Source organism: Myotis yumanensis, unplaced genomic scaffold, assembly GCF_028538775.1.
Source record: "Myotis yumanensis isolate MYYU_CA2020_CCGP unplaced genomic scaffold, mMyoYum1.0.hap1 SCAF_8, whole genome shotgun sequence".
NCBI lineage: Eukaryota > Metazoa > Chordata > Mammalia > Chiroptera > Vespertilionidae > Myotis > Myotis yumanensis.
The window spans coordinates 22,094,427-22,110,037 of NW_027223759.1; the positions used below are offsets into that span (position 1 = coordinate 22,094,427).

Genomic DNA, 15,611 nt, shown 5'->3' on the forward strand with positions numbered 1-15,611 from the left:
CAGGATTTCGTTAAGTTCTTATTCTTTTGGTTTTTGAGATATTTAATTTACCTGGGTCTAGAAAAGAGGTTCTAGGGTCTTTCCATGATAAGAGATTCAAGGTTTATGTTTCATTTCAGTGTTGGGAACTCTCAGTAAACTAAGTTTCAAAGAAACAAGGCAGGTAATAGAATGGCAATCTAACAGTGGTCCTCTCCTTAGGCTACCCATCTATTTACCATAGGACTGTCTGAGCCTCGGGCTACCAACAAGTGATAAGTTGATGGACTAGTCATAAGACAGGGACACTAAAAAGCAATGGGAAGATATGATTCCTTCATCCACTCAACAAATACTTCTTGAGTTCCCACTCTGCAGAGACACTGTTCTAGGGATCGGTGCATAAAACATACACCCTTCTCCTTGGTGAGCTTACACATTCTAGCAGGGAGGAGGAGACAGACCATACACAATAAGCAAGTAAGTGGATGTTATGGTAATATGTTGGAAAATAAGGGCTATGGAAAAAATAAAAAGTTGAGAATGGCCCTGGCTGGCTTGGCTCAGTGGATAGAGCGTTGGCCTGTGGACTGAAGAGTCCCAGGTTCGATTCCTGCCAAGGGCACATGCCTGGGTTGCGGGCTCGATCCCCGGTAGGGGGTGTGCAGAAAGCAGCCTATCGATGATTCTCTCTCATCATTGATGTTTCTATCTCTTTCTCCCTTCCTCTCTGAGGTCAATAAAGAAATATATTTTTTTAAAAAGTTGAGAATGGCAAAGTAAAATGGGAGTGCCAGTGCAGAGGGGCAGGCATGTGGCTCACAATTTTAAATAGGATAGTCAGTGTAAACTCCATTGAGAAGGTGATATTAGAACACAGACATTATTGTTGCCCATGTAGCTACATCCACAGATTTTTTTTAACACACCTCCCCTTAAGAATGGAACTTAATTACCCTCCCCTTGAGTATGCCTGGATTTAGTGACTCATCCTATATAATAAAGAGTTAATATGCTAATTAGAACAGACGGCAGAACAACCTTCCAGAACGATCAGTGGGCGAGGGGTGGGGCCTCGGGGCTGCGGGGCCACAGGCCGCCGGAGCTGCGAGGGCTGAGCCCCTTGCACGAATTTCGTGCATCAGGCCTCTAGTTTCTAATAAGAGAATACAGCAAGATAGTGATGGGATGTCACTTCTGAGATTGGGTTATAACATGACTACAGCTTCCAATGTGATCTTGATCTTGGTCTTAGTCTTGGTCTCTCAGGGATTGCTGGCTCTGGAGGAAGCCAGGGATGTTCATCTGTGTTGCCCTATGGAGAGGCCATGTGGCAAGGAAATGGCACCTCCTGCCAACAGCCACGTGAGAGAGCTTGGAATCGAATTCTCCAGCCCATGACAAATGCCTGCATTCCCATCCAAAATCTTGAGTGTAACTTCATGAGAGACCAGGAACTGGAATTGCCCAGCTAAGCTGCTACCAGACTCCTGACCCTCACACACTGTATGAGATATTAAATGTTTGCTGTTTTAAGCCACTAGTTTTGGAACAATTTGTCATAGAATAATAGATAATTAATACAGACATAAAGGAGTTGGCCACACAAATATCTGAAGAAAGAGCATCCCAGGCAGAGGGAACAAGCAGCATAAAGGTCTAAAGGCAGGTGTTAGACCAGGGGTGGGCAAACTTTTTGACTCGAGGGCCACAATGGGTTCTTAAACTGGACCGGAGGGCTGGAACAAAAGCATGGATGGAGTGTTTGTGTGAACTAATATAAATTCAAAGTAAACATCATTACATAAAAGGGTATGGTCTTTTTTTTTTTAGTTTTATTCATTTCAAACGGGCCAGATCCGGCCCGCGGACCGTAGTTTGCTTACGGCTGTGTTAGGAAAACATAACGAGGCCAGTGTGGCTACAGTATGTTAGTGAGGGAGAAAGTAGTAGGGGATGAGGTCAGAAAGGTAATGAGGTCCAGATCATGCAGGGTTTTGTAGGCCATCAGAAGGTCTTGATTTTACCCTGTAAGCAGGAGAGGAGCATGATGTGATTTATGTTTTAATAAGATCATTTTGTTGGCCAGAAGCTGGGCAGGGGTAGCAGCAGGGATACCAGTAAGGAGGCTATTGCAAAAATGCAGGGAGAGGACGACAGTGGCTCAGACCAGAGTGGCAGAGGTAGGTATAGGTGGCTGTGAATAGCAAGATAGCATACCTATGCTTGGAAGAAGGAGAGCAGGCTAAGGAAAGGAAAAATTATCATGGAAAACTCACAAAAGAGATGATGCCTGAGCAGATTTGTGAAAGTTAAATAGGAGTTTGTCATGGGGACAAGAGCAAAGAGAATACAAAGCAAATGGGTCCAAAGATATATGGGCAGGAAGCTGTCAATACTTCAGAATAGTGAAATTGGGGATACTATGGGCAAGTGACTGAGGATCAGGCTGAAGAGGTCAGCAGGACCGAATCATGAATGAAGTTGTGTGACATGCAAGAAGTTTTGAACTTGATCCTATAGGCTATTGAGAACCACTACTGGACTTTCAGCAAGAGAGTGACATAATCAGGTTTTGTTTCAAGATCACTCTGACACAACTGCAAGTTCAACTGGAGGGGAGCAGTACTGACCGGGAGAAAAGTTAGGAGACTGTTGTATGGTCAAACCAAAAACAGAGCAGGGCATGGTGAATCTAAGGTCATGGGAGCTGGAATATAGGAAAACAGCAGATTCAAAAGACAGCTGACAAGGTGGGCTTTGGAAGCAAGGACAAACAGAAAAGTACATAACTCCCACTTTTTCTAAGTTTCTAGCTAGACAACTGAGTGGATAATGGTACAATTCCCCAAGATAAGGTATATAGGAAGAGAAATAGGTTCAAGGAAGTCTAGTATTAATTTGGACATGTTGCATGTGGGACATCCCGGTGGAAATGTCAAGCATGCGGGAAGAAATATGGCCTGAAACACAGTGGAGATAGAAACCTGGTGCTCAGTGGTGCACTATGAGAGTTAAAACTAGGATCTGGATGACATAACTCAGAAAGAGAGTGAAGAGTGAGAGGATCAAGGACACAATTCCAGGCCATACTAACATTTAAGGGGCAGGCAAAGAATGGCAAGCCAGTACCCCAAAACCAAGTAGAAGGTGCCTGTGAATGAACCTAACAGGATAACAATTTTCAAGTTAAAAAACTCCCTATCTTCAGTGATATACTCTTCCTAAGAGCAGCAATGAATAACTTCATTGCAATGAGTAACTTCATTGCTTGAAAGATCTACTCTAGAATCAGGCTGCAACCAGACAGTGGATGAAGATAGTAACTAAAACTAGACAGGACACAAAGGCCATGGCTACATTTAGGATGCTGAGTCAAATCAATGTTAACTGCAGTTATATAACTAAAACTATATAGACATTGGTTAAAGTATTATACTGAACAGATTAAGTCTCGCAGAATGCAGCAACAGAAGTGATTGCTCTGCTGAATACTCTCCTCTGAAGAGAGAAAAGAGAATTGCAAAATGTCTATCTCTGTTAAGGCTCCCCTCCCTAAGAAAGCCGACTTCATGCAACTGCCCAGGTTTTGGTGTCAAGGGCTGATTCCTAGCCAGGGGTTGCCAGCTGCAGAGGGCGGGGCTCTATTTTGGGCTGCCTGTCCCTGAGCCTGGCCAAGTCTGGTTTGAGCAGCATGCAGCCCCAGTGACTCACACACCCATGCAAACCGCCTGTGGCTCAGTGGCCTGGCCTCGGAATGCCAGCCTTAGGCCAGCTCCCTCCTCACCCCATTACACTGGGATAAATAAATAAAGAGCCCCGCCAGCAGCCGCACAGCCTGATGGCAACCAGATGGAAAGAGAAAGGCACGGACAGGGCCAGGGGAAGGAACTCCCTCCAGTGGACTAGACTGAGAGTGGGCTGTGCCAGCCCAATCATTCTAAAGTTCCCCTTTAACATAGTTCCTACTGCCATGCAATAATAGTCCCCAATTCCTTGATTCATCTTCTACTGCTAAAGGTGACTTTTTTTATTTATTGATTGATTGATTTCAGAGAGGAAGGGAGAAGGAGAGAAAGAAATATTAATGATAGGAGCGAATCATTGATAGGCTGCCTCCTGCACGCCCCCTATTGGGGATCGAGCCCACAACCCAGGCATGTGCGCTAGGCCAGAATCGAACCTGGGACCCTTCAGTCCACAGGCTGATGCTCTATCCACTGAGCCATGCCGGCTAGGGCTAAAGGTGACTTCAACCCCTAGTCCTAGGAAATGCTCTATAAAGGGCTCTTGCCCTCTCTTAGAATCAAGCCAACAGCCACTCCACCCAGGTGACTTGTATCAACATTGCCAGTATTTCCCCTCTAGTTAGGCCACCATCACCTGGCCCCCTTGGGCTCCCTGGAAATGAGAGATCAGAGGCTCTTGGGGGGAAAGGGGAAAAAAGGACTAAATATGGAGAAATAACCCCTGTTCAATCCTTAAATATTTTTCCTGGTCTTAGTATCCTAGAAACCTCTGTCCTACTGCCCCTTGCCCTATCTCTATGGCCTCTTATCCAGCAATAGTCCCAACAAGAACTAGGGAAAACAGACCCCAGGCACTGACTGCATGGCCCTCTGACATCAGTCCTGGCCCCCCTGCACCTTCATCCCGAGCTCTCTGTCCCTGGTTTGTTTATCTTCCTATGTTGCTTATTTTGATGGCACATCCTTTTAGCTCAGTCTTGAATGACCCCTTGACCCTTCTGTGTCCTGTTTGTAGGACCCCAGGCAAGCAGAGTAACTGAAAAGATGCAGCGGCCATCAGAGATTCTGCAGTCCCATTAGGAAACCTTTCAGTTCTAGCAGCAATGCAGGACATTCAGTGATCCCAGAGGTCACAAGAATTCCACATTATCCTAGCCCTTAACTCTCCTCTAATTGGTATGTACAACCAAAGTAGCAAAACAAAATAGGGGTAATCCTAGACAATAAATGTAGGCGGTCCCAAACATACAGCTATAGTTTTATGTCCTTAGGCAAGGCACTTAACCTCTCAGAGGCTCTATTTCTTTTTCTTTTAAAAAAAATATATTTTTATTGATTTCAGAGAGGAAGAAAGGGGGAAAGATAGATAGAAACATCAGTGATGAGAGAGAATCATTGATTGGCTGCCCCCTGCACACCCCCTGCTAGGGATTGAGCCCTCAACCCGGGCATGTGCCCTTGACCGGAATCGAACGCAGGACCCTTCAGTCCATAGGCTGATGCTCTATCCACTGTCAGAAGCTCAATTTCTTTATCTATGAAATGGAAAGCTACAGCTACCTGTCTCTCAGATCCTTTGCAGATATAATAAAATTCTACAAGTCTATGAGGTTTGGATGATATCCACCCAAAGCCTAAAGGACCAGTATTCTTGAAGTGGTTGGTTCAAAAACACTAAGGTCCTTCCTGGACTAGCACCTGGATTCTATATGCTTTCTTTTGTGGTTTGTGTGCGTGTGTGCATGTGCATGTGCGTGAGTGTGTGTGTGTGTGTGTGTGTGTGTGTTATTCTCACTGGAGGATATGTGTGGGGGTTTTTTATTTGTTTTGTTTTTTCAAATTGATTTTGAGAGAGAGAGAGAGAGAGAGAGAGAGAAAGAGAGAGAAACTTTAATCAGTTGCCTCCCGTATGTGCTCTGACCAGGGGATCAAACCTGAAACCTAGGTATGTGCCCTGACTGGCAATCGAACCCACAACCTTTTGGTGATGGGATGACACTCTAACTAACCAAGTCTCCCAGCCAGGGCTCTATATGCTTTCACATTCAGGTCTGTAGGTTTCTACCCACCCCAACAGCATGGAAAAGATAAGCCTCCAATTTTTCCAATGTACCTCAGTAGCAGGGATGAAGTATTATCTTTAAAAGGAGAGTCCTAACCCTAGCTGGTTTGGCTCAGTGGATACAGTGTTGGCCTGCGGACTGAAGGGTCCCAGGTTTAATTCGGGTCATGGGCACATGCCCAGGTTGCAGACTCGATCCCCAATAAGGGACAGCCGATCAATTATTCTCTGTCATCATTGATGTTCCTATCTCTCTCTCCCTCTTTGAAATCAATAAAAATACATTTAAATAAATAAATAAAAGGAGAGTCCTGAAAGGTCTCCTAAAGAGGCTGAAGCTGACACTTAAAAAATTAATAGAAGTTTACAAGGTAGTTAAGTCCAGGGCATTGGGCATTCAGACAAAGGGAACAATGTGTACAAGGATATAAAGTTAGAGAAAAAGCACATTTGGTGATTGAAAGTTATTCTATATGGCTGAAGCGTAAAGTACATAAAGAAAAATGTCAAGAAACCAAGCTGGACAGTGTTGTAGGCACTAGATCAGGAAGGGACCCCTCTGCTGAGCTAAGAGTAAGCTTTGCATTGTTTAACCAAGGGGCTGATGTACAAACCATGTCATCTCCAGCCTATGTTAACCTTATCCCCAAACTTATAGACAAGGGAAGCTAACTGACAGAAAATGGGCCTAGGAAGTCTCTCTCTACTATAAGTCTAGGTTTAATGGTCTCTCTTTCCCCATAAAGACTTAAAACTTTTTCTGCTTCAGGACTTAACAATATATGCTTTCCTTCTCCAGAGTTACAATTGCTTCAATAGATGGACTTAGCACTCCACTTGCATTTTTTTGTCCTTAGTTTAAGACCCCAAGCATTATGGAGTCATTGCTCAGTCAATACACAGAGGCAGAACAGAAAGTCCCACCTTAAGAACACCTGCTTTATGCTTAGCTCTGTGAAAAGCACTAATTTGGGGTTCAAAAGACGTTTGAGTGACAGCCCCTACCCACAAGGAGTTTACAAATTCACTTAGAAGACAAGATAGAAATATGACTAAATTACATATAACATAGTATTATAATAGCATTATTTACTTACATAAGAAAGTACCAACTTGAGTAACATATACAATTAGAAAACAAGGCAATAATACTAAGGTACTAACTGTACAACCAACAAGTCCCAAAAGAGTTAGAGAAAGAGAAGATCAATATTGACTGGGATTATCAAAGGTCACTATTAATAATACTCCCCCTGTTTGGCATTTAACAGATGTTTCTTTTGGCCAAGCTCAATCCTTAGAAGGGAAACCTAGGCAGGAGCTTCTGACAGGCCACAATTATCTACTCCCCATTCATTCCTTTGCCAGTCCCCTTGTATAAACACTGTGATTTTCCACAGCCTACTGTGCCCACAAGACAGTCCCCAAATGGTAGCCCTGTGCTTTCCACCTTCCTCTACTGCGAGATGTTAAAGGGGCCTCGACAAGTAATAATAACTACCCCTCCCCCGCTACCGATCCACAGTCCAGACTTGCGATCAGATCTCAACAAGCAAAGATTTAGCAACTGGGCAACCAAGCTTTCCAAGGTTAGAAAATTCCAAATGAAATACCTAGGTACTTTAACAGAGATGTTTTATGAATGTTAATCAGCCCACTTTGCCTTTTACATTCCTACCTCTTCTTTCCCCCATCTTCCCCATGTACATCTCAAGCTTTATCAGACTTTCTATAGGCAACTTTTTCAGAGAAAGGGCTTTCCAACCATGCAAGCAACCTAACACCCAAAAGCAAGTCACCACTCGGGCACCTGGAAAAAGGAAGTAAAGCCAAGTGGCACAGGACAAAGGAAATAACAAATACTCTACCTCTACCATAAATTGTTCCAAGAAAGAATTTTCTTCAAATGGTTCTGTCTTCAACCGGTCTGTAATAAGAAGGGATACAGAAAAGAAATGTGAGTCTTAGGACAAGCTTCCTACCTGTGAGATGGAAAGGAAACAGAGCCCAAAACTTCTTCTTGGGAAAGAGCACAAAGATGCGATACCCAGACTCACCTAGTCCAGTGGGAGAAGGGATGAGAGTGTGTGGGCAAACAGGAGGAGGAGAGGGTGATTAGCAACAAACAACAAGTTCGGTGGCAGCATGCGCTCCAGGAGTTTTTCCCAACATAAAGACAAAGGTCAAACTGAATTTTTACTCTGAAGTTGGAGCTATGCAACTTCCTAAAGTCCCAAGTTCATGTTGCCCTCGTACAATTTTGTATAGCTGCTGGCCCCTATCCAAAGTCTTTCCTTGCCACTGCCTAGGGCATGTCTGGACTCAGTCACAGCTTCTATTGGCCAGTTGGGTGCCAGCCAGGTGTTCCAGGCAGAGAGAGGTGTCACCAAGCATCAAGTCTCCAGTTTTGGTCAGAACCTAGCACCCACCCTCGGGGAAGCCCTCTCTAATGCAAATAAAGTCTCCCCCTTTTCAGAGGCACCTTTGATTATCTGTACCATTTCCCACTCAATATCTCAAAGAATGTCCTCTCACCTCGGCTCAATGTAGCCCCGCTCTCCTGGTAGTCCTGGATCTCTAGATCTTTCATACAAAGCAATGTTGCCAGCTCCTTCACTTGGCACTGCAATGCCAGACTCATGCCCATCAGAGGACGAATCAAATGTTGGGAGACCTTCCATGGAAGAGATAGCAATTAGCCAACAGATACTTATAAAATACTCCCTAATACTGCATTAGGAATTAGAAAAAAATACTGAAGAATAAATGTTTTCACAGGAACTTATAGGGTCATAGGCAAGCAATCCATTTACATGAATGTAAACACAAATATAATAATTAAGTAAGTAGCCCTAGCCGGTTTGGCTCAGTGGATAGAGCGATGGCCTGTGGACTGAAGGGTCCCAGGTTCGATTCCGGTCAAGGGCACATGCCCAGGTTGTGGGCTCGATCCCCAATAGGGGGTGTACAGGAGGCAGCCGATCAATGATTCTCTCATCATTGATGTTTCTATCTCTCTCTCCCTCTCTCTTCCTCTCTGAAATCAATAAACATATATTTAAAAAAATAATAATAATAATTAAGTAAGTATATTAAAGAAGTTCAAGGATTTTCTTTGAGTCACAGACAAAAAGATGGGAAGAATAAAGAATACTCATGGCCTGGCTGGTGTTGCTCAGTGGTTGAGCATCGACCCATGAACCAAGAGGTCCCTGGTTCGATTCCCCATCAGGGCACATGACTGGGTTGCGGGCTCGATCCCCAGTAGGGAGGCAGCTAATTGATGTTTCTTTCTATATATCCCTCTCTCTACCTCTCTCTCTAAAAATCTACAAAAAACATTTTTTTAAAAGAATACTCATGAATAGCTACCTAGAAAGTGTGATTTCAAGAGAAGGATGTGGTACAGCTGATAAGAATAAAGTGCTAACTCAATTTTTAGCAGAGACTGAGGCACAAAAGCAGAAGAGCCAACTAACCTTCAAGAAATTAATTGTGGCTAAAACAGAGTATGCTAGCTGGAGTATAAAAGGAGACAGAAATCACAGAAAGTAGAGAGACTTCAAAGTCGAATTTGATCCAGACACTAGTGAAGAGCCATTTCAGGGCTGATGACAGCCCAGAATGAGCCCAGAGTTTCAATCTGTTTCCACCAATGCCACAAAGTCTAAGGCCATTGTTGTAATAGAAGCAAGACAGTCACTAAGAGACCAGCCTAAGAGGAAATAAACCACCAACACACCTTGGTCTTAATAAGAGGCAAGAAGGTCACAAGCATAGCCATACTGCAGCGCAGCTAGGATGATGTTCTCATGTGATAATGTACAGCAATACAAAATTATCATTTAATTCGCCTATGCAAAGTGTCCATTAGCCTTTGAAAGATGAAAGCCTTAGCCAAAGAAAATAACTAAAATCAATAATCTATTTGTGGCTCGAGGATGTTATCAGAGTTTCTTTCCCTTCCCCCAAGGAGATGAGCTGAAGGAGGCACTAAGAAATGCCCTAGACCAGAGGTCAGCAAACATTTTCTGTAAGGGCCAGAGAGTCAATATTTTCGGTTCTGCGGCCCATAAGTCCCTGTCGCAATATTCAACTCTGCTTTGGTAGCATGAAAGGAGCCACAGACAACATGTAATAAATGAGGGTGGCTGGGTTCCAACAAAATTTTACAAAAATAGGCAGCAAGCCAGAGTTGGCCTGCTGGCCATAGTGTACCAACCCCAGCCCTCAATCTAAAACAGAGAACTTTTAAACAAGATACCCTACACAGGCTTGAAGTGAGGAAAGGGTCCGGGAGTGTCCTATAAGATGTGCAAGCCATGCCCTAGCTGGTTTTGCTCAGTGGATAGAGTGTCAGCCTGCAGACTGAAGGATCCCAGGTTCAATTCTGGTCAAGGGCACATGCCTAGGTTGTGGTCTCAATCCCTAGTAGTGAGTGTGCAGCAGGCAGCTGATCAATGATTCTCTCTCATCATTAATGTTTCTATCTCTCTCTCCCTCTCCCTTCCTCTCTGAAATCAATAAAAATATATTTAAAAAATTAAAGATGTGCAAGCCAGACTTATTCAGTCAGGATGAGAAGTCTGAACTCTGCAGATTTTTGTGTTTTTGTCTTCCATTAATTTTCTAGTAAAACTTCCTACTAGAAACTCCAATTGTATTGTGGCTCAACTGGAGAGAAAAGGACTTTTTCCACATTTCTCTCACTGGGGGCAGAGGGGAGGCGGGGAGTGTTAGGTGTTAGGGGTTAGTGCCAGCAGCTTTTGTACCAGCATTGTGACCCAAGAAATGCTGGGGCACTGGCACAAAGTGGAAGGCCAGAAACCGAGTCCAGTTATAGATACTAGTCACTTCTTTCCATCACACAGTACATCCCAACTGTTGCTGTCTGCCAGCTCAGATCCTTAGTGTAAACTTAAGCTTCCAGGAAGTACTGTTCAGAATGTGGCAGTTATGCTTCGGGAAAATTTATCTGCACTAGACCCAACCCTCTCTCCTAGGAATTGTTTTTGGTAACTTTGATTCTGTTCAAGATAGATCAGGAAGAAAAATAGGTGAACAGTTGTATGAAAGCAAGTCAATATTTGGTGGGTTGAACTGACTGCACTTGCTACCCAGCCAGTGTGGCTCAGCAGTTGAGCGTCAATCCATGAACCAAGAGGTCAGGGCACATGCCTGGTTGCCGGCTCGATCCCCAGTCAGGGGCGTGCAGGAGGCAGCAGATCAATGTTTCTCTCTCATCAATGTTTCCATCTCTCTAAAAATCAACAAAAATATATTTAATAGAAAGTAATTGCACAAGCAGCATCACCAGCCATTTGGTGACAGCCTTCAAATAACAGAAACTCCTAAAGTTAATTAACCAGCCTCCTTCCACCTTAATAGCCATTTCTTTAAGTATTAGTAAGGATAACAACATGAAACATGATGAGAAACAGGTTTTAATAATTTCCATGTCTAATTAAACATGGTAATGCTGTACCAGGCAACTAAAATGATCTATTGGACTCCAGGGTCTATATAGCAAAGGGGGGAGGGGGGCAGCTTTTTATCAGTAAATATTTTAACTTCTAAAATATTTCATAGGCTTGAGTTACATCACTCTGAATCATTGGGGTATAACTCACTTCAAAGTTAGATGAACACTAACTTAGATCAGTTAATCAGAACAAGGCATTGCGGCTGAAGGAATGGATTTCAAAGCAAATCCACAGACACTACAAGGAAAAATCTTGAAATGCTTTTGGAGGGCAGGGGCACACCCACCCCACCCCCTTCATTTACAGACAGCAATACAGGAAGAGATGCAGTTCAACAAGTTAGTGCAACAAATACCTACTGTGTGCCTAATATGTGCTCTGACCCCACAAGGCCTATGCCCTCAAAGAGCGCAAGAGTTAAGGAGGTCAGGAAGTGTGTGGATACAGAAGCAGGAGTTGGCAATCTTCTCCAGAGGGAAAGCTGTTTATAATTTCCCACAGTGTCTTCAGATTTCTCATAGAAATGTTCACAAGTCATAGGCAGGAGAGCAGAATGGCAGTTATCAATCTCAAGATGAATCGTATCAGGTTTGGATATAGTGAAAAGGGTTACAGACTTGGAATTAGGAGACCTCGGTTCTAGTTCTGGCTCTGGGATTACCTAGATGTAAAAATGGCTTAACCCCAGGTACTCTCATGGTCTCAATGCTTTCTAAAAAAGAAAAATTATGAAGTTGGAGTGTTTGCCCTCACGGGTCCACTATAATGCTAAGGATAAGTAATATTCCATATGTCCTCTTATTTAATCCTCATAACTCCATAGTAAGGTTGTGACTGGTATCTCCACTTTACAAATACAGAAACTGAGACTCATAAAAATTCAGTAACTTATCCTAGATCATGTAAGTAATGAAAGCGGCAGAGCTGAGTTACAAATTCAGGTCTGCTGGTTCCAAAGCCTGAGGTCTTTGCTCTTTCTAACACACACACACACACACCAAAAAAAAAAAAAACCTTTGCATGTGAATCCTAGGAATTATAAAATGGCCAAAGAGGTGACAAATTTGAAAGTCAAAATATGGAATACCAAGAATTACATTAGAAAAATACCTATAAACAACAAAAAGAATTACATTAAATACTAGAAAGAATACAGAGTGGGAAGGAGGAGAAGATAAGAGAAGTTGGCCAGAAGTGGAAATGGGCTCAGAGTTGGAAAACAGAGACCTGAAGCTTTATATATTCCATAATATCCTGCAGAGACCTAAGAACTATTAAATTATTAATGTGAATACACTATGTTGTAGAGAGGAAACAGGTACTCTCCTACTTTCCTGCCCCCAGGCCTATAATACCCTGCCTGACTAAATGTATTGTGATGAGTGATTTCTAAGTTCTACACAATTAAGTGAAAAAAGCAAGGTGCTGAACTGTGTAAATAGCATGCTGTCATTTGTGAAAACACATACATATACCCAGATAATATTTGATTATGTGAACATATACATACATACATGTACCTATATAGAGCTTTCTTTAAGAATTCACAAGAGCCCTAGCTGGTTTGGCTCAGTGGACAGAGCGTCGGCCTGTGGACTGAAGGGTCCCAGGTTTGATTCCGGCCAGGGGCACATGCCCAGGTTGTGGGCTTGATCCCCAGTGGGGGGTGTGCACGAGGCAACCAATCAATGATTCTCTCATCATGCTTCTATCTCTCCCTCTCCCTTCCTCTCTGAAATCAATAAAGATATATTTTTTTAAAAAAAGAATTCACAAGAAGCTGATATCAGTAGTTCCTTTAGAGAAGGAAAATGAGAGACTGGGAAAGGGCGTAGAAAGAAAACCTATTTTTTTTTCCACTGTATACCCTTAAATGTCTGAAATGTTTGTCTTTTCATGAATTACTCATTCAAAAAAATTTAAAAGCTATCACAAGGATGAGTAACAAACAAAAATTATGACTGTGTGACCTCACAGACACACACATGAACTTGAAATAGTATCCACCTACGTCCTTGCCAGTGTCCACTGGCTCTAACTTTTTCCCTATAAAGCTTCCTCAGGTCTTGGGATTTCCCTGGTATGGCATTCTTCTTCTTGCAAAAATAATTATTTTATTTTACATTAAAACATAATCACTAATCAATTGTTCAATACTCACTCCTCCCACAGCCAACCAAAACTCATCTCACTCTGAAAACTGTTGCCTCTTAATGAAGCTCCCCAATTAGAGGAGCTGGCCTAGAATAGTTTTTTCTTTACATATTTTCAATTGTAATATCAGCATTCTTTTGAAAAAAAAAAACTGTTAGAGTTCATCAGCCTCCAAGGAGAACTGCCTCCCCAACCTCACTATTCTGAGTTTCTAGGGCTGTGTAGTGCAAAATGAGATTAACCATCATTTGGGCTTCTCAAATGTTTTGGTCCCAGAACAAGCATTATTGAGGGAACAGTGCCCCCTGGTGTTACTTAGAAAAAGTTACAGGAGTTTTAAACGAAATAGGTAAATTCTGCATATAAAACAGAATGGAAAATGTCACAAGAAATTCAATTAAAATCATTCAAAAAAGCAGCTAGCAGTCCCCTCCCCTACCCATATTTGAATTTCACTTACCAAGGAAGGGCTAGCCAGGATGCAGTGGAAAGTCCAATAGAAGGGGAGACCAGACAGCTCACTCCGCACCTGTAGTATCAGTGCCTCCGCCACACGTTCACAGGAGAAGGTAGCTTTTCCAGGGCAATCAATGTCCTTCAACAGTGGGCGAAGCAGCTCATCCAAATGACAGAGAAAAGCCTCAGGGGGGGCAGTCAGGCGCTTGTTCAGCTCCTAAAAAGGTAGCGGGAGTTGTACAGGGTGAGGGTGCTAAGAGGAAACTGGCTCCTTCATAAGTAACTGCAAAGGAAAACTCTAGTTAACATGAAGACAGAGGCATGAGAAGAGAGACCAACTGGCCTACTTCACAATTCTGCCTTGTACTGTATGTAGTACATAAACTAATACAGAGACCATGTGGGAAGATCCCAGGGCTATCGGTAGAAGTGCAGGATATTAATTGGAATTATCTCAACCTGACTCAACCTTCCTTGACAACTGAAAGGCTAGCAAGCTGGTTGATGTTAATGTCCCCTGGCCATCAGTAGGAAATAAATTACACCCATTACCACAGCAGTACTTCTCTTCACACTTACCTTGGCTCGCTGGCTGACCACACTGGCATCCACCTGTTCATGCCACACCTCTTGAAGATCTGAAACCAGCAAGGCATAGCCCTGCTTGGTGATATAAGCCTTAGCCAAGAGGGAGTTTTCGGCAAGCTGTAGCCAGGCCCATGGCTGCATCAGTAGGCCTTGCTCCAGTTCTTCCATCTGCAGGAAAGTCTTAATTAGCAGTGTCCCAGGGTATTACAGACCTGGGGGCAGGGAAGACCAGCAGACAGTTCAATATCAAATAAGTCTCATGAAATTCCTCCCTAATAAAACAGAAAACATGGGTTTATATTCTACCCCACTCATCACCCCCATCTCCCCAACCTCAGTATATAACCAACTGAGCACCAATCTTAGTAACTCTTTGCCACTAAAAATCTATTTAGAATTTTGAGGAATTTTTTTTCCATATTAAGTTCCTAGAGGGCATAAAATATCTCTTTCTACTATAGTGTTTGAGCCTCAGCATATTGGTATTAGTATTTTTGATTTCTAATAATATAACTTAATGTGGAAACCTAAACCATTCTTGTTGCATATTTATCACATTCCTAAGAAATATGTCAATGTTATCTTTTCCCAGAACTTCTAGAAGAGAAGAAATAGTTCTTGTCTCAGAAAACATCATAAATCATAAGTGTCATCAGAGAAAATTCAAATTATTTGATCATTATCTAAAAACAAAACTCTGGAAGCTCTCAGGATATATATATACTTTTTTTTCACTGAACAGAAATACATATTCTAAAAATATATATAATATAATGACAAATATAATAAATGATTATATATATAATAATATAAATATATATTCCCTAAGACAGATTCTTAATCTAGAATCTATGTATATGAGTCCTCTGGAATTGCATGCAAAATTTGTGCATACATGCGTATATTCATTTGGGGAGAAGAAGTCCACGGCTATGGACAAATTCTCAAAGGGATCAATGACACACAAATCAGAAGCTAATAAACACTGGGTCCAGAGCAAACAGGAAAGCCCAAATCCCAATTCAAGAAGAACCTGAAAGGCTAAGAAGTCATAAATACAAGGCAGAGTACATCACAGAGGTAGAGATGATGAACGCCCACTTCACTCATCCCCCACATCCCCACCCTAAGGCACTGCCA

At 42.6% G+C, this 15,611-nt stretch overlaps 1 protein-coding gene across 2 annotated transcripts in view; it reads right to left on the reverse strand.

Moving 5' to 3' along the window:
- The window catches only part of NHEJ1 (non-homologous end joining factor 1), a 75,798-nt gene that overhangs the window by 58,222 nt on the left and 1,965 nt on the right, over window positions 1-15,611 (reverse strand). The window contains exons 2-5 of one of the 2 annotated variants that reach the window (XM_070423318.1): window positions 14,463-14,683; window positions 13,888-14,100; window positions 8,326-8,464; window positions 7,659-7,717 (exon numbers count right to left, since the gene is read on the reverse strand). In XM_070423318.1, the coding sequence (XP_070279419.1) occupies window positions 7,659-7,717; window positions 8,326-8,464; window positions 13,888-14,100; window positions 14,463-14,639 (588 nt within the window). In that variant the 5' untranslated portion in view covers window positions 14,640-14,683. The remainder of the gene's footprint in view (window positions 1-7,658; window positions 7,718-8,325; window positions 8,465-13,887; window positions 14,101-14,462; window positions 14,684-15,611) is intronic. The other variant, XM_070423319.1, reaches the window with a different exon arrangement.